The following is a 19,124-nucleotide window of genomic DNA, read 5'->3' on the forward strand; positions in this document are numbered from 1 at the left end:
AACCATTTTGTTTAATGTGCCCAGATAACCAAACAATTCAAACTGCTTTGTGTGACTGCCCTGTCCTGCCCGTTATTTACTGCTCTATCTTTGTGCCATAAAGTTATCTATTAACTTTGCTCCATATCTTTACTGAAAATATTGAATAGCAACACTCCTGATATCAATTCCTACAGAACTACAATCCATTCAGAGATGATTGGCTGCTGACAGCCTCTTTTAGATCTGTCAGTTGGCCAGGTCTTAATGTATTTAATGTGTACTTTATTGATATTGCTTTGTGCTAACTTCTTGATCAGAATGTAATGCAGAGGCAAATTGAATGCCATAAAAAGTCAAACTATATGATACAAGCATCTTTATCAATCAAACTTTTATTTTCAGCAAAGAACAGAATCAGATTTGACATGACCTTTATTCTGTAAAATTATGTTGATTGATTTCCAAATACAGAAAACAAATATTTAGCTAATATCACTACTTTTTTTACGTCATTCATGAAAATTCTGCCACTTCCAACTCTTTACAAGACCATAACATGGATTAGATGGGTTTTCCCCTATCAGTGCTATGATTAAAACTCAGTATCTTTTGCCCTTATCCCTGCAGTTTGTTTATATTTTTCCTGATGTCTCTCACCTCCCTTATCAAGATTTTATACTTCATATAATTTCATATAACAAGACTAAGACATTTCCATCTCGTGTTTTACCTTCTTTGTTAAACACTATATTTTTTTTTTCTGTCTTTATTTCAACCCAGAAGCAGATGGGATTTTAGCCAGATGTGCTATCTTTTTGATTCTATCTTTACACCAGCAAATGAAGTCTTCCTGGAAGACTTTGATTCACACATCTATCTGGATTCTCATCAATCTCACAACCAGATTCCTCATGTTTCTGAACTTTGCCCACTGGAAGAAAAATAAACCCTAAACAAACAAGCAGAAAATAACATATGGCTAAGACAGATAAACTAAAACAGGACAGTGGAGGCTATAACCTCTCACAGTCATCTTAGTTCTGCTGGACTTCTTATTTCTAGTATATATAAAGTGCTGTCACTCAGAATTATTAATTTTGACAATTATGTAAGCTCTGTTCTAGTGAAATCACTGGGAATTTTGGTAGGTCTCAATTTAGGCATAAAGTGCATCAAAAAATTGCAAAAATAATGACAAAAGGAAAAAACTCAAAACCTTCACTGAATTTGAAGTATAAAATGGATTACTTAACACAGTTAATTGAGCCTATCATGCTAACAGCCTGGAAAATATCACTTGAGCAGAATGGGTGAAACAGACAAATTTTTAAGTGTGCCTTCCTTTCAACTGCTAGAGGCCTTGAAAAGCAAAATGAGTTAAGTTCATGATATAATTGCTTCTATCCTGATCAACCCATGGCACTAAAAGAAACTACAAAAAATTCAGTGCATCAGAAACTCAACAATGAAACGGGAAAGAAGGATGATGCAAGTCTTCCCAGCACCAGAATTAAACCAGTGAGCCCCAGATACCTCCAGGTTTTTTAATTTTTTTACACTTCTCTCATACAAAAGTGATACATAATAGAACACTTAACTTCTGTTCTGTTTGGGTGAGCCAGGAAGCCTTCTTGCCTCATGTAAATGGAATGGCAGCTAGGCACTTCTGAAAGGAGAAGATGACAATGCAAGTCAAAAGACTGTCTGGAATTAAAAGTGTGTAGGTTATCAGTGGGACAAGCTGCAAGCAGAACAGCAACAGAAAAGGATGCAACTTATAGTGAGAGGGAACCTGTCAACACACAGCATTTCATAGCAGCACACACCACGCATGGCCAAGGAGAAAGTCATGATGTGAGGCTCGCAGATCCTAACTACGATAGGCACTTGAACTCCAAACCTCTTGTAATCAACTTTGCTAAAAGCTGACTCCCATGGCAATTACACTTTGGAACATTCACCAAAAAACTCGCACCAGTGATTATGAATATTTTAAACCCTGTGCTTGTATATCTATCTTCATGGCTAATTCAACCCAAAGTTTTTAATCAATTGTGTCACACTGGAGACTTATAAACACTACATTTACACAAGGATGTCAAAGTGAATTTAGAGTAGGATAATGCTTTTTAGACTCTGGTTAAGGACTTGAAGGGTTAATGAAATTTTCTGCAGTTGCTAAGAATTTTATCTAGAAATTTAGGGGTCTATCTATATCACTCTCCACTTGTGTTTAAAACAAAAATGGCACCCTCCCAAAAAAAATACTGTGCATATTCCAAATAATACTGATATTTATTTGCTATTCTCCACCTCTGCTCAAATCTGCAGAAAGAATGAGAAAAGCCAAATAGAACAAATGAAAAGCGTATTCTTTAAATGTCTTTCTTTTTCTTCTCCGTGTCTTGCACTGTCTCCAAGTAGTCACATCCTGTGCACAGGGACTTGCAAACAGAAACACACTGTAAATGTTTGCCCTTCTAGACCATGTTTAACCTACTTCTTGGATATCAAAAGTCTTGCTTAACAAAGTCTATTTGATCTTGCGATGAACTCCTACCCTAAGCTATGCAATCTGTTACCAGTAACTTGTAACTCTTTAAGAGATGCAAACAGAGGTCGAAAGAGCAGACATTATTTTTCCAACACCGCCTACAGACTCTTTCAGACTGTGATTCCAAATTTCACTGTTCACTGACTAGTGATGAGTATCAAAGATTTGGCAGGATAAGAAAATGAGGTTTTACACTGACTTCACAAACAAGTGAAACACAGGGCAGTAATAATAAGTTTCCTCTAACAGTCCATGGTCCCTCTTGCACATCTGTGCCAAACTCTTCATTACCTCCTCTCTCGATAAAACGCTCAGTGCCTCGGGCCTAGAGAATCTCTAATGTCTCAGGCAGCTATTCTGAGCAACCACAGGAATCAGTGACTCAGTGATCACCCCAGTCAAGTATAGCTCTGCAGACTAGAAGTCAAGGCTACAAGGAGTGCTTCACCTGCAAGGAATCATTCATGTTAGCAAGTAGATTGAATTCTGAGGAGAATGGAAAAATCTACGTAAAAAAGAGGAAGCTGTAGAACTGAAACAGATGCTATTTTCTATTTTAGGTAAAGCTTCTCTAGTATTGGCAGCAAAGCCCTTTTTGACTCATGAACTCCACTCCTGCAAAGTAATAGAGCAGAGTACACTGAATAAAGAATTATGCATGCATCCACCAAGTTGTCTTCTTAGCCAAGTTGGGGTTTCATCTCCCATACTCCTAAGTCAATTATAATTAACATCTGGAGTCTCTTTAAGGCAAGCATTGTTTGTACCAACATTACTTAATCTTCTGGTTAGCTTGTGCTTAAACAGTCCACAGAGGACCAAAAAATACAGCAACGAAGAGTTTATTTCTCGTAAAGTAACTAGAGTCTTGTTATCCTAAAGTGCTATCAGTTAATTTATGACTATCAGAGTGGGTCAGACTCTAATCAAATTGTAGAAACATTTCCAAAGTGATTATTCAATCAAATGACTAACATGGTTAATTAGGAGCCATAAACATTGCTCTGAAGTTCATCAAAGTAATGACTTGCCCAGAAAAATTACTGCTAATTAAATTGCCTGCTGCTTTCATTTCTACCTTATCTAATAAAAAGTCCAACCAATGAAATTTAGTATTGCAGTTTTAAATCGTACTAAATGCTTGACTAAGACCCAGAAGTATTTTTACATGCTAAGCAGAGCTACTTCAAAAGAAAACATTTTAGTGTAGAAATTACAGAGCAATTATATGTTTCCTTCTTCTTAAACCATTGTTTCAAGACAACAAATAAGACAGAAGCAGGCATGAAATACTTCCTGGGCAAGATCCAAGAGATGACTGATTTATCATATTTTTACAAGTTTTGGTCTTTGAAGAAAAATGTGCCTGGATTTAGACATACAACAAGCTTATTTCAGACTGTTAATGAAGTAATTCACATTGTAAGGTTACATCTGCTCAAGAACAGTAGAACCCCTTAAAAAAAACCAAAACACAACAAAAAACTAGCTAAAAATATGGAAATGTTAAAAAATTGCTAATCTTTTATTATCCTTTTGGAATACTTAGGGGGTCATTCTTAACTGCTCTTCTTATTAACAGAAACATAGCAGTCATCTTAAAAAAATGAATATGGTCTTATATCCTAGACCATGAAACCATTCTTTTCCCAATAGGTGCTGTTTTAAAAAGTACACCTAATCTAGACACTGCAAAAATGCCTTCTCATCCTGGACTGTCACAGAGAAAAATAATGGAAATAAGCTCTGCTATGCCTCCATCAAAATACATCCAAGCAGAAAAAGTGCAAGCTGACTTTCTCAGGACAAGAAAAATCTGCTATTGAACTTAGCAGGCACAGATTCTAAGTTTCATTATCAAGTAAGACACTTGAGTGGTCCCTTGGTAAGGTAGTTCATATTAATTATCATGTCAGAATTTAAGGGGTTAGGTTGTCTCAGCCCTGTATAACTCAGAGCAGCTAAAGAATCCTTAAATCCTCTTTTCTGATTGTTTTTCAGAGATGAGGATGAGATTTCATTCCCACAATCCCACCCTGCACAGAAAAAAACAGAATTTCAGCCTGTGTCCCTAGCCAGAACAGACACAGGGAAGATGGAGCTTCTGCAGGCAAAGGGATGAAATGACAAGACTGTATTCTATGGGATGAAGTGTCTGACTGTCTTCTGAATGAGGCAGAGCAAAGCAGGAACTGGAAACCTGAACCAGGATTTATTCTTCAGCAGTTCCCGTTTCTGGCTTTACACAGCCTCCCTAACTGAAGGGCAGGTTGTTATGTTACACTCTAACCTGAATTATTTTTCAACTCACTTTTATCAACATCAGCTGAAGATCTGGAGGCCCAGAGCACGCCCCATGGGCTGGTGACAAAGCACAGTGCGATACAGAGGCATCGCACGTGTGCACGTGCAGAGGGAGAGACGTGGAGATGGAGCCTTAGAAGGCACAGGCCACCTGAAACAGGGTGGGAGAAGAAGGGAACTGCCTGCCCGGCCTCATGCTCCATGTGACAGCTCGGTGAGGACTGTGCTGCACTGGCAGGCAGCTGCCTTAGTCAGGGAACCTGTTAACAAGTCACTCAAATTCACCAAACACTCAACTCATAGTGAAACATGCCTAAGTCCCTAAAGATTTTAAACAAAGTGATAATAAGACTGCAACCTTTTTACTGTTTTCCTGCCCACTTTTCCAGTTACACTTTATTACCAAGTAAGTCATATTAGAATCAGATTCCATAAGGAACTGTTTCAAAAGGACCTGGTCCCCAAAACTTTGAAGGGACTTCACTGGAAACCCTGCAATTTGGCTTATACCATGTAATTCTAAATTGTCCTTTTGGTCTGAAAAGTAATTGTGCGAATTTTAGCCCCTATTTCATTAATTCAGAGTTTGTGTGTCTATACAGATAGACTTAAATATGCCACTTTGTCTTCCCATAGACAAGAAATACAGCACATGCAGATTCTCTCCCATTGCGCTACTGGGTACAGAAGGGCATGCACAAGTCCCCTGGGTAGCTGGGACAAACCTGGTGTCACTCCCATGTGCCAGCCTGACCCTGTGAACACACCAGCAATCCCTTTGGTGCCTGGCAGAGCTTCCCTTGCACAGTACAAGCACTTCTCTGCTACATGAGCAGGTGGCTGGTGTACTGGGAGAGATTTTTACCAAGTGCAGAGACAAAAGTAGCCTTTTAAAAATAAAATGCTCAAACTAGAACACATCATACTTTTGGCATTAAACTTAAAACATCACAATATCACTGCAAATAAATTTTCTGTTCATGGATTTCCATGAGCACTGACAAACTGTTTACAAAGGAGCACTTCATCTACCACTGAAACACATTCAGCCTCCTGGTGGAAAGCAGCTGTTTACAAAATCCTTGAGAAGTTCTGATCAGCTCGAGGGTGAAATAATAGTGAAATCACTATTATTAATAATAGTGAAATTTCACTATTATTATTAATAATAGTGAAATCACCAGAAAAAAAGAACCTTTTTAGGTAAGAATGGCAATTCTTCAAACAAGATCACAACAAATTGCTCAGGTAGCACCAGGAGTCACTAAAAAAATGCATGATTTGTGTTTTGCAGGGAGAAGTAACAAATTATTTTTTTTTTTTTATTATTTTTAAACCTGCAGAACACATTTAGATTGAAACTCATATCTCCCCAAAAGGTGATATTGAGGTAAAAATACTGGAACTAATTACAAACTCTTTATACAAGAATTGCTTGAGCAATTGACCCACCACTCAAATGCTGGTGGATCAACTTTTCGTTCAACCACCTTTAAAAGCTTTATCCCCTCACAAGCTATGTAATGAACAGAGCCCTACAAATTGGCAAAGTCCTGGCAATACAAAAGTCAGCATTATTTTTTTCAGTAGCAGATTCAGCATGAAAAAATGTAGGTGCACTGAAATTACATGGGTGAAAACAAATAAAAATTTTCTAAAAATCAATTTAAAAATTAAGCAATCTTTTCCCAAATCATTATGCAATGTAGAAACATTCAGAATGGAAGGTTTTATTCATTTTCTCTGTCACCAGCCTTTGTGCCAGCAATCTACGAAAAAAAACCCCAAACTTCCAAGAATGTGCACTCATAGATACACATACACTTCCTTCTAAAAACAGCTGATTAAAATTGTTAAAGTTTAATTTCTTACACCTAATTTCACAAAAACTTGTCAGAGAATTAAGTTTGGCCCCACCGGCTCATGTCAAAGTGGAAATATTACACAGATACAGAAAAAACCTTAAGCAAACATCTTCCTTTCCACAACTTTGGTTTTTAGATCTGTGACAACATTCAATGTATTTTGTGAGACCAGATGTCAACAGCCTGTCTAGGCGATGTGTAACTTTTTGTACAGCAGAACAGGAAAACAAAGGCTCATACATTCAGCTCTGAATTGAAATTCCACATGGAGCTGATCTTTTGAGCATACTTTAAAATCATGTATTTGTTTTTATTAACCTCAGTAACTGTAAAATGTGTCTTAAACATTGCAATCCTTTGAATTCAACAGCAGAATTTTCTCTCTCCCTCGCTCCTTTTGTTGGTAATCTTGCTGCAAAAATGTCTGTGTTGCTTTTTCTCCCCCGCCCCATTCCCTGCCTGTAAAATCGAAGTTGGACAAACACTGCACGGCTGAAGTGACATATTTGAATGGAATTCAGACCAACCAGTTCCTGTTTATGTTTCTGATTTGAGAATGTAGCCTTCTCATTCACTATACATTAGAAACACACCAAGGCCATAAATGGTGTCAGGTTGCAGGCAGGCAGGGCCAAGCAGCATTAATCATTACTTTAAGGCAACTGGCAAAAGCAGCAGCTGAGGGAACACTACACCCTTCAGCTCCGCATAAATGGACATTCCAGGGTTTGGCGTGTGTGGGTTGGCTTTTTTTTTTTTTTTCCTTCAGCATCCATTTTATGAATGAAACTTCAGGCTGCACAGAGTCCATTCATATAAAAGCTATGCTCACAGGGCTCAGTCTCTCGGGATCAATTGGTCTTGAGCAAGGCTGATGTGATTGGTTTAAGGCAGGCTTCAGCCTTCCATTACTGATTTAAAATGCAGCCTGTGTCCATTTGACCTGCCTTAATGCACAAAGAGTAAATCCAGACTGCGCTCTCAATCCTCAAATCAAATCATTAGCCAGTGCCACTTACTGTAACTGTAGATTTAGAGGATATTTATCCATTTCTTTGAAAAACAGGGACTGCAGGACAATTTTTCAGATCGTATTGTCTGCCTTGAAAACAAAAATACATATATGGTCTCCTGCCTGTATACTCACATTAACTTAGTATTCAGGCTTTCCTGTGTTCACAAAGGTAACACTGCAAAATGAAATAATTTCTAACGACAGATTTATTTCAGACAGAAATAGTGAATAGAGGAAATCACCCAGACTGACAGTAAGTGAAAAGTTAAATTGCTGCCCTTCACAGCAATCTTCTGAAGTCCAAGATTCCCAGGTTTCCCTGTCAGATGCTCTTATTTTCTGCCGCCATATAGTCCGACAGCAGATTCGTATTTTAAAAGCAAGTACAAAGTCCAGTGCAGCTTAACTATTGAACAAAATTCATACTCATTCACTGAAGCAACACAGCAAAGACAACTTCCCAAAACACAAGGATAAAATATTTTAGACCGCAGGCAAAACTGCAAAACCAAATTTGAGGTGGGGAGAGTTCTTAAACTTCCTAACTCAAGAGCAAAACCCTGTCCCTTCTCCCCTCCTGCCTTTATGCCATCTGGATTTTCACTGAGAACAATTGTACTTTTGTGTATAAGAATTTCTTTAAGGCCATAAGGAGATGCAGTTTTGAGATGTGTGTACTGAAGCCCCATACCCAGGAAAAGGATTGAGTCAGTTCTGTTTCACAAAGCATTTTAAAAAATGTGTTCAAAAATACTGCAAGTATTTGCAGCCTGATTTAAAAAAGGAAAAAAAAAAAAAAAGAAAAAAAAAGAAAAAGAAAAAAGGAAACTTGGAGAGAATTTGGGGAAAAGACTCAGCAGCTGGATGACTTTTGAAGCAAGACACGAAATCTGGAGTCACAATGACAGAGTACACACACAATCCATCTACAGTGATTTAGAGGTGGTACATTGATACCAATAAATTGTTTTCAGTGAGCTGTACCTATGAGCAAGGGAATGCAACCAATCAAAGAGAAAATTTAGGCTTATGATCAAGAAATATTTCTTAACTGTGAAGTCTATTTGTCTGTGAAATAATCTCCCAGGGGCAAAAATAGAAGTAATAATACTTAGCAATCACACAGAACTTTATCTTTTCAGAGCATGGTACAAAAATTAGCCAATATAAACAAAAACAGTAGTGGAAGCACCATGACTTGTCCCATTTTAAATGCTGCACTGGTCAATGCATTTAATGCAGCACTGGAGAATATCCTGGAAAAAGTAAACCAGGACTGCCTCAAATTTACTTTTTCTCTTCACACTAGCATCTTCAAGTATCTAAATTTTGCCTTCAGAAGTACAATAGAATAACAAACTGTTTAAAAAATAAAGGGGGGAGGAATCAAGCTGCAAATAAATATAACCTGAAAAAACAGCTTTTTCCCCTTGAAATTTCAATTCAACGCTTTCTCTTACGCTATTCTGCAAATTCCCAAATTTAAGAATACATTGGCTGATGCATAGGGAAGAATATGCTACTAGGGGTCTTTTTCCACCCTAATAACCACTGATTTGCTTTCCAAAAAAACACCTCATCAGGTATTTTAGAGGACTCTTGCATTTTATTCTGTTTCCCATCATTAGGTAACTACATTTACAACATGGATGGTAGAATGCTAACAACATTCTATACCTGTAAGAGCAAACTTAGGAGGTTAAGTAAGTGTCATAATTAACAACTTCCTGCACAAACTTTATACAAATCCTTTGCTGCAAATATGATACAGCCTTTTGCTCCATCACTCTTGTCTTGAGAGCACAGGTCAAAACTCCTCGTGAGAAGGAGAGCCATGCTGCAAACAGCTTAACAGGTGGAGCCCCTGCTTCATTTGTTACAGGGCTGGAAGTTGTCTATGTACTGAGGCAAAAGTTTTCAAGAAAAGAAAAGATAATGCAGCTGAATGGTCAACTTTAGGCTCCTCAAAAGCCATTCCAGCTCCAACAAAGTTTTTCTAAGTAGCCACATTGCTTCTGCCAGATTTTTGGTATTAGGTATTTTTATATTGCTTATACTGAAACCCTTATCTGATGTTCCCATAATTCTTCATCTAGAAACATGAAGAAAGTCCCTAGGAGCTAGGATTTGAACATATGTAGTACATAATGTTCTTTTAAAAATCATCCCGTTCTAACTGGGTATCCAAAACAAACAGGTTTATGTATCTGATTTGTCTCTCAGCCTCCGCTCATTTCTCTTAACAAAGGGGCAGTTGCCCATCCATTCTCACTTGCCAACACAAGGTATTTGCTTGAGAGGCTTCAGGAATTAAAGGGATGAGCAACTCAGAAAGAAAGACATGGAGGCTAATAATTCTGTCTGGAGAGTTCATTCTTTAAGTGATGTGACTACTGTCTCAGAAGTGACAGGGAGAGAATCCAAATTTTCTAAGGTCCGTTCAAGCGTATTAATTGTAAGGCTACCCTGAAATGAAACTGTGAGAACAGCCCTGCTAATGCCTGTAACACATTCAGGAAGTACTGAATCTACCTAAATTTCAACAGAAAAATTCCTGGCAATCCATGACTAGTATATGCAAGCAACAGTTCCTCCTCTACTCATCTCCATTACCACTGTGTGACAAATTTAATTTTCAAAGACATGGTTATAAAAATTTTGCAAGAAAAATAACTATTTCAATTTTCCAAAATAACTATTTTCAGTTGGGCAAAACCAAATATTGGGCGACTGGGCAAAACCAAATATAAGATTTAATAATTTAAGATGTTGTTTTAAAACTTGATTTTTAGTACTCATTGATACACATACAGCTAGAGTCATACCTTACTATATTTGCAAATATCCTACATCATGTAGGAAGGGTTAAGCCTGTGAAGATCCTGCTCAAAAATAAAGCACAGAAGAGACAAGCTATATCAAGTTTGGCCTCTTTGTTTAAGTACCTGAATACATTACTGAATTCTAGAAGTGCTAACTGTACAAGAATATCCACTATTAGGCCTTGTAAACAAAGGTCTTAGGAAGCCTTTTGGAGTATATTCATTAATTATGCAAAATTTCAAAGCTCTGTATGTCCCTGGCTGCACTTCTGTTCCTAAAGTTTCTAGCTTTACCATCAAGTACTAAATACATCTGACTGTCTGACATGAAAAAAAATCCATGGCAGAAAATGTCTGATTGAATCTATATGATGCACTGTGTCTTCCAGAAGCGTGGATGGATAAGGGAAAGCCTCTACTCTGTTGACATTTTTCTTTTTCCATTATCTCAAACATCTCCATTATCTCTATTCTGCAGTAGAAATTGCATACCTGCAATTACAATTACAACTAATTGATCTGCCATTTCCCATGTCATAATTAATGTCATGTTTTAATAGAGTTGTAATCATTCTATAATAATGCTTTTCATTCACCAGCTTCCCACAAAGTATAAAAGAATAGTGCACAAAAGCAATGAACTTTTACGAGTCCCTTTCAAAAACATCCCAAAAGGAACATCTCAGTGCATCACAATGAACTTTTAAAATATGTTTCTATATTCTTATCTGAGCTGCAATAAAATACAATGAAAAAAAAAAGACTTTTTACTCTGGCATTCCTCCTTCCCTGAACATCCATAGGTGAAAAATGAAATCAATGATTCAGTGACAAATACATTATGTTTCCTAAGGGGTTATTTAATGTACTCTTAGCAAGAATGGAAAATGATGGTTTCTAGAGAACAGATGGTAACAAGACAAAATATCAACAGACCACAGTTGTTGACTGCAATTTATGGAGTGTACAGATGTGTCAACTTAAATGCAGTGATTCTGAGGCCAATAAAAGTACTTCCTGATACCAACAGATTAATTTTTCATGACCACTGGTTACACAGCTATTACATTTTTAAAAACTAATCATTCATCTACAAAAGAAGCAACAATTTTGCTTGAAGATAATTATTATAAAGTGGAATGTTGTTCTTGCTGGCACAAAATAAATAGACATGACAGGACTGGATACAAGTTTGTACATCTTCATTTCAGAACAAAATTTCCTGCTTTCTTCCATACAGAATATTCCAAAGAAAGATGAATGTTAGCAGCCAATCCAGATTTAAAGTAACAGTATGCAATAAGGAGATCCCACTACTGAGCCAAATAAGAAGCATATTTACAAAAGGGCTTTTTTTTGACCTTTAATTTAGCAAGATGAATAACAGTGCTTGTGAAGGTTGCAAGGGACTGGAAGTGCCTGAAGCTGCAGTCCCCCATTTATTATCTGCTGCCACATGAACTACACAGTCTCTCCCATATGCTCTAGGACTAGAGACACACAACTCCACAAAGCCACAGATCTCAGAACCTTCATCAATTAATGGGTTGAGTTCTGGATCTGATCCTTGTAATTCCATTTCACTTTCATCTTGTCTTATATTTCAGCTTGGAGAAATATTTCACCCCTGGTCCCCTCCCTGTTAAGGGCTAACTCAAATTTTCCTAAGGATTGATTTTTTGCTTGTTAAGAATAAGAAAGGGAACAGCAGCTCTACTTTCCAAATTCCCCCATTCTAACATCGAGATGAACTCTACAACACGCACTTTACATTAATGAAACCACAAAATACCCCACCAAATAGACAGTGTTAAGTTAGCTACAGAAAGAAAATTTAAAAACTGTTCTACAATATATCAAATTGCAAGATAGTCCTTCATGAGCTAAAATTTCAAAGGACACTTCAACTCAGCTGTCATATAGCCTTTGGAAAATAAACTGCAAAAGCATCTAGCCAGAGACTGAACCAGAAGGAAAGCCCTGGGAGTACAGCATCACCAAGAAGAAGGAGGAGTCAGACTGAAGTCAGACAGAGCCATCCATTCCCCCTGCCCAAGTCAGCATGGATGTGTATGAAAGCAATGCACCCTTCTCCAGAAGCACAGCTGGGACATGCTGAAATCCCTCCCTTTCAACAGTGGGGCATGCACAAAGCAGGACCAAGGGCAGACACTGAAGAGCAGCTGCAGAAATCACTTACACTAAAACTGAACAACATTTTGATTGCATTATCTTGGCTCAATCAACTGTTTAACCCCACCTAGAGCACTCCTCATGTTTTAATCTCAGCTTCTTTTTATACCACCTTTCCAGCTTTCTTCTTTGTAGTTTCCTTTGCCTTGTTACTTGGTACTCACGACTAAATTTTTTTTTTTTACTTCTTAATTTTTTCATTCTTTTCCCAAGTATAATATAAATATTACATTTTACCAAACATTTACAACATTATTCCCTTGATTTATTTTTCTATCCTTCCTATTGCTTATCTTTTCTATTTTGGTCAGAAGCCATTGGGATCAGACTCTGCCACCACCTCCTCTGTTTTGTACTGTCTATAGAGCAATAAGGTTCCATTCCAGTTGCCCCATAAGCACAATCATAATAAACATTATTAATAGCAACAGTGTATTCTCTACATCAGCAACCTGGCATCTCAGATTATGTACCTCCACAAAACACAGCAGTATGCACAAACTGAGGAGCTGACACCAATTTGGCCGATTCTTCTCCCTCATCGGTTTTATAGCTGTATAAACCCCACTTCAGTGGAGTTACTTCTGATTTAAAGTAATGCAAGCAAGAGGAGAAAGAGTTCTCTATTTCTGGCACACAAATGGAAGAACTCATAAAATGGAGCACACAAATTCAGAGGTCAAAGATGACATAGTACAGAACAAGTTCCCTCTTAACAAAGCAAATTTGCACTCATTACTTTCTTCCTCGACTTCTTTAATGTTTCTGGACAGAGATTTCTAGAAAATTAAGCCCTTTAAAGAGCAAGAAATGGTGGCACAAGTGACACTGTATTATACAGCAATCTTAATATTTTGTAAGCTGCCTCAGACATAATTTTTGAGATGTGTCAAAAGAGCAAGTTTCAATTCATACAATCAAAACATCAATAGCACTGGCTTGGAGTCAAATATTGTCTTGCTGTGCAGAACTAAAGGAGAATCTCACCTACCTGAATCATACGCAAAATCCCTAGGTTCCTGTTTAATCATCAGAGGAGGGGGGAAATTTTGACTGGCTGCACTGCCAACCATAGCATTGTGTTCATAAACTGGATCGTGGTACTCCTGCTTAAAACCTTGAGGCGGGAAAGGGATGTTTGGTTCAGACATCTGGCGCTGATATATTGGACGTCCTTCCCTTGGCATTGCAGGCAAAGGTGGGAAAGAATTGCAAGGTTCAGAGAGCTGGCGGCGAAATCTAGAACACAAATTAGAGAGGTCATGTAAAGGACTCCAGCTACGTTCCATTTCCCAAAGATCTTCAGAAGTCATTATTAGTGGCTGTATCACTTTCTCAATAACGAACATTTTGCTTATGATCATGCCAAGTGCTCCCATCAGATTCACTGTCATTGTACAACAGCAGCAAGCAAACAAAAATTCCACCTATTAATACCAGCTCTAAGACCTGTCCCCACCACATCCTCTTTGCTTTCAATATCTTCCCTCAACAGAAGAGGCAAACAGAAAATGCACCAGCTTCAAATCAGTAGAAAGACTGACATTCTACCACAGTGACATGAAGGAGGTGTAGTCAGAGTTCTCTGCTCTTTCACAAATGTTAGCAACATCTTGCTCCTACTGTAATGTACTCTTACCCATCTTACGGTTACACAGAAACCATTCTGACCACAATAAACACGTTTTTTTATAGAGTATTGTCTGCTCTACATTTGGAAACATTCCAGAGTAAAAGTCCACTGTTCTGTCCTCTCAGGGGTAGTGTCATGAGAGACTGACTGGCAAGGACGGCACTGCATTCCAGCTGTAACAGGAAGGGAATGTCAGCACCCCAGGAAAAGGAGACGGTACAAATTTTTGCTACCACAATTAATTACGCTCCTGCCTTAACTCTTCCCCTTAGTCATTTCTACATGAAAGTTGTAATCTGTACAAGCCACACTGCCACTTGCTATTCCCAAATGCTCTTCAGTAGGCAAATAAAAAGAGAACTTCATTTAAAGTTGTCTTGTTTTACACAAAATGCTACTCTCAAGAACCTATGCTTTTTTTTTCTTCCATAAAACCTATCTACCTGAACTAAAAGGCCTGAATGTAATTACTTGGACATCTGCAGGTTCAGAATCATACAGAAGAATACCAGGATGCTTTTTTCCCACTGGGCCCTGATGAACTGCATGCTGTCTTCCTGTTATCTCCTGCATATTACCAGAGCATGACCACAATATTACCACAGTAGTAATCACCACAGCAGTAATATTGTGTCCACACTAACAAACAGAAAATGCAATGTTCTTGCAACAAACTGCTTACTAGTCCTGTTATCATTTATTATAAACAAGACACTTAAAAAAAAAAAAAGGCAACTTGTGTGTTTCTTTGGAAGCTTCTTACTGTCACTCAAAAAAAATGGAGACCTAATCATTCCTGAGCTTCCTGTACTTCGGGTCTGAACCAGCTTTGGTTCACGCATGCAAAAGACATTCTTTTGGAGAAAACTGTGTGAGTAAAGCACAATGCAGGGGTTTGATGGCACAAGCAATAAAATCCTTGACTATCAACTCATAGGTAGTACATGTTTCTACAACAATTTAAACTCTACTACCATCTGTCATAATACTGCTGTAACTTGGTCTGACAAATATTTACTATCATAGCTTAATTATAAATACTGTAGAAACTACAGAGATAGAAACTATTACCATGCAGTAGTGGAGACAAAATGAATTTTTCCAATGCTGCTGTAAATACTATAATTTTTGCAGTAGAAAGAGTACCATGCTGTAACATTGGGGTTTGCAATTCCACCTACACCTGCAGAAAATAAACTTAGAAACTCAAATGTATTATGAAACAGTTAGGCTGACTGGCACTGCATTCATTTCCTTTTTTTCCTTTTTTCATTAGCCAAAAAAAGAAGCAGAAATTATCATTAAGAACTGTCAAGGAGTGAATCAGAAAATTGCAACTTGAAGATAAAATAAGAAACAGGCTCACTCACAAAGCCTCAAAGGAAGTTAATAATACTTGTTGTACTGGAAGCTTTGTATGGAATCAAGCCATTTGTTTATACAAGTGGATTTGTTTCCTGTTGGTACTTGTCAGGACCACTTATCGTTCATATACTCATGCCCTGTATGAAGATGTATGGGCTGTATGCACTAGATACTGATGCTATCCTATGCCACCAATGCATGTTCCACAAAACCTGTGCCTTGAGTTATAGATGCATATGTGAACTCACATAGGCAGGTCATTTGTTTAAATGACATTTCCCAAACACACTCATTGTAGTAGTATCTCACCTTGTAAACCACAAAAATTTGTATTTCACAAAAATATGAAGTACACGTTTGCTTCATACACAAGATTCAAAATAAATAAGGAAATCGGGAAAAATATCTTCCACTACAATTCCACCTTTCTTTAAAAATGGAGAAAAATTAGATTTTTTTTTTCTTTGTTCCTTGAGTCAGATATTTTGGACTTCACTAGGACACATGATATTCTGTAATAGAAGGGAAGCACTAGTGCAAAATGCCCTAAAGAACACGGATATCAAAGACAGGAGGGAGGGAGCAGAAATCATGTAAAGAGCCTACAAAGCTTGCACAGAGCAAGGGTTGTGGGTACAGAAACTATACTAGGATGCATGCAAATGTCTATAAATACTGCAGTCAGGGCTGACATACAGGTTCAGTGCCCTCTTTACAAGTAGCTTTATAGCAAAATATTTTTTTCATCTGAAAAATCTTGCTACTGTTCTCTGCACATCAGCCATTTAGCTTCTGCTGATTTCAGTCTCCTGGCAGCTTGACTTTGGTGTATGTACAGGAACACATTATCCACCATCCTGTAATCTAAACCACTGCCTGGCTTCACGGGGGGCCTTTGTGGCTAGACCACAATCCATGGCTGGGGAGGAGATGGGGACTATGACAGGTGAAGGGGCCAATTCAGTGTTTCTTGATGGCCAGAAGGGCTTGTGGAGAACCTTGGTGGTATTTAAAGCTATCTCAGCAGAGCACAACACAGCAGTATTAACATTAGCAACCTCCTTCAAAAGTGATCTGCCCAAATCCCTGGAGATAACACAGCCCTTATTAGAGCAGAAACATGCAAATCACACTCCCAACAACTGTTTTTCTTTTCAGGTCTTTCTTAATTTGATAATGGTAAAGAGGCAAAACAAGTCTCTGAACATATATCTCTTTACACACCAATGGAATTTTACATGTTCAAGAGCAATCAAAACTCAGCGTACAAAAACAGGTTCATGCAATAAAGGCCAGGGTAAACAGAATTCCACAAACAAGTGTTTGGACTGAAAAAACAGGGGAATCCACTGCACATGTCTGTTGCAATACTGAGCTAAGACAGTTGTCTGGGGATTTCTAACATATCAAAACAAAACAGGGTGACTTAAGGACAGTTTAAGCTTTAATTCTAGTCTCTAACTCTTGTGGCTTTTACTCAGACTAATGTTATTTAAGCACAGTTTATGTTGGCATCTTTTTTTGAAATGCTACACTACAAAAGGGCTTGGAAAAATGATCCACCCTTCTAAAGAATATTCTGAAGCAGGAACACTGTAACATGGCCACTTATCCCTTAGATAGGTGAACAGCTTAGCAAGAGGCCAGATATTTATAGTTAGGAACATGCTTGCTAGTGACTTCATCACCTTGAAGGGCTTTATAGCATCAAGTGAATCACAGAACTATAGAAGGGCCCAGGTTGGAATGGATCTTGAAAGACCATCGGGTCCAACCTTTCATGGGAAAAGGAGCCTAGATGAGATTATCCAGCATACTGTAATCACCATCACAAGACAGAACCAACTTGTAATTTAAATTCTGTCACCGCCAATATGAACTCATACACTAGTGCACCAAGCTGGGTGCCAGCCTTTCATAAACACACACACTTCTGACACTACAAACCTTGCTGGTCTCCACCGCAGTCCCCCAACCTAAAAGGGAAGAGCTGTGGGCAGGAAGCCAGTACTACCCTATATAAGAGCCACAACTGAACACCTTCTGCATGGGTCCTTCACATGTTTTGTGTTTTACCTGTGGTCCATAGGGAAGCTGTTGTCTTGAATGGACTGGGATGGAGGGAGGTGTGTAGGGAAAACCCGGTCAGGTTTAGGAGTCTGAGCGGAGTTTGGGGAGGCATGGTGCAGTGGTGACACGGGAGTGCTGGATGGCGTCGGTGGGTTGGAGGGCCTCATTCCCACTTGTGGTTTCTGATCATAGGCACTATTTGTAAGGCAAGAGAAAAGCAAGGTAGGTTATTTTTTCCAAAGAAAGAAGAAAATACAAAACCACAGCAGCAACATCCAGAAAAAAATCATCACAAGTGCCCCATTTAGAAGTTTTTTATTATAGTTCTTATGAACCAGTTTGGGGCAGAAGAATTCTCAACTTTACACTAAGAAGAGCAATGAAGAAGTCATGTTAGAGGAAAGTGATTTGGCAGAGCATTTGCTTCTCTGAGACACAGAAATGTATTTTTAAAGGACTCAGTCATACACTCACATTCTAACAGGAGGTATACAAAATACATAAAAGTAGAAGCACCTGGACTAGAGCACAAAGAGCCGACAGTGCCTGTCAAGGCTCTTTTTCTTTTGCACAAACCACAAAGTGAGACACTAAAACAATACAGCCAGAGGGAAGGGATCTGACCCAGAAAAACAATGGTATGCTGGCTTAGCTACCCATACTAGGCTGTCAGCAGCCTCTCCTGACAGGTTTTTTTACCCCTCTCTCTCTCAAAAATAAACTGCTGGTCCTACAAATACATAGATGCTATTTTCAAGGGTGTCTCACATCAGAACACTTTGAGAACACTTTGATCATCCCTGTTTCTAACCAGGAGAAATGCAGACATTAGGAATATAGTAAGCACAAGCTTGCATACTCTTCTAAGTCAAGTCCCTTAGCACCCATCAAATCCATCATTGGATTCATTTGATTTTTGAAACCAAAATCACTCCTTGTAACTGGCAAAAGTGACAGTCTTTTCCTTTTTTTCCCCTCATTCATATCCAAAAAGTTAAATGTTATAATGCTTTAAGTGCTAACAGTTTTCATACTACATTAATGAGAATCAAAACTAGATGAAAGATTCTAAAATAGACTGAAATGTCAATAAGAAATCCTTCACTGCTGACACTAAAGGAAGGAGTGGTACATAAATGCAACCAAAAGTCAATAAGGAATGAAGAGGTATCAAGCCCCTCCACCACTCACAAATAAATAAAGCTTTTATTATCTATGCCTATAAAAGAAGACAACTTGCTTTTGAATGCAACTAATGAAACACTGTTTTAAAAGGTATCACCCAGGAATATACACATACAACATCTGCACAATTTGTCAA

The 19,124-nt window shown here is 38.1% G+C and overlaps 1 protein-coding gene across 2 annotated transcripts in view; it reads right to left on the minus strand.

Moving 5' to 3' along the window:
* Window positions 1-19,124, minus strand: part of ETV1 (ETS variant transcription factor 1) — a 66,204-nt gene that overhangs the window by 12,594 nt on the left and 34,486 nt on the right. Inside the window, exons 7-9 of one of the 2 annotated variants that reach the window (XM_041466706.1) lie at window positions 17,810-17,998; window positions 13,727-13,974; window positions 1,580-1,648 (exon numbers count right to left, since the gene is read on the minus strand). In XM_041466706.1, coding sequence (XP_041322640.1) covers window positions 1,580-1,648; window positions 13,727-13,974; window positions 17,810-17,998 — 506 coding nt within the window. The remainder of the gene's footprint in view (window positions 1-1,579; window positions 1,649-13,726; window positions 13,975-17,809; window positions 17,999-19,124) is intronic. The other variant, XM_041466707.1, reaches the window with a different exon arrangement.

This window comes from Pyrgilauda ruficollis, unplaced genomic scaffold (genome assembly GCF_017590135.1).
Source record: "Pyrgilauda ruficollis isolate IOZ18807 unplaced genomic scaffold, ASM1759013v1 scaffold2, whole genome shotgun sequence".
Lineage (NCBI taxonomy): Eukaryota > Metazoa > Chordata > Aves > Passeriformes > Passeridae > Pyrgilauda > Pyrgilauda ruficollis.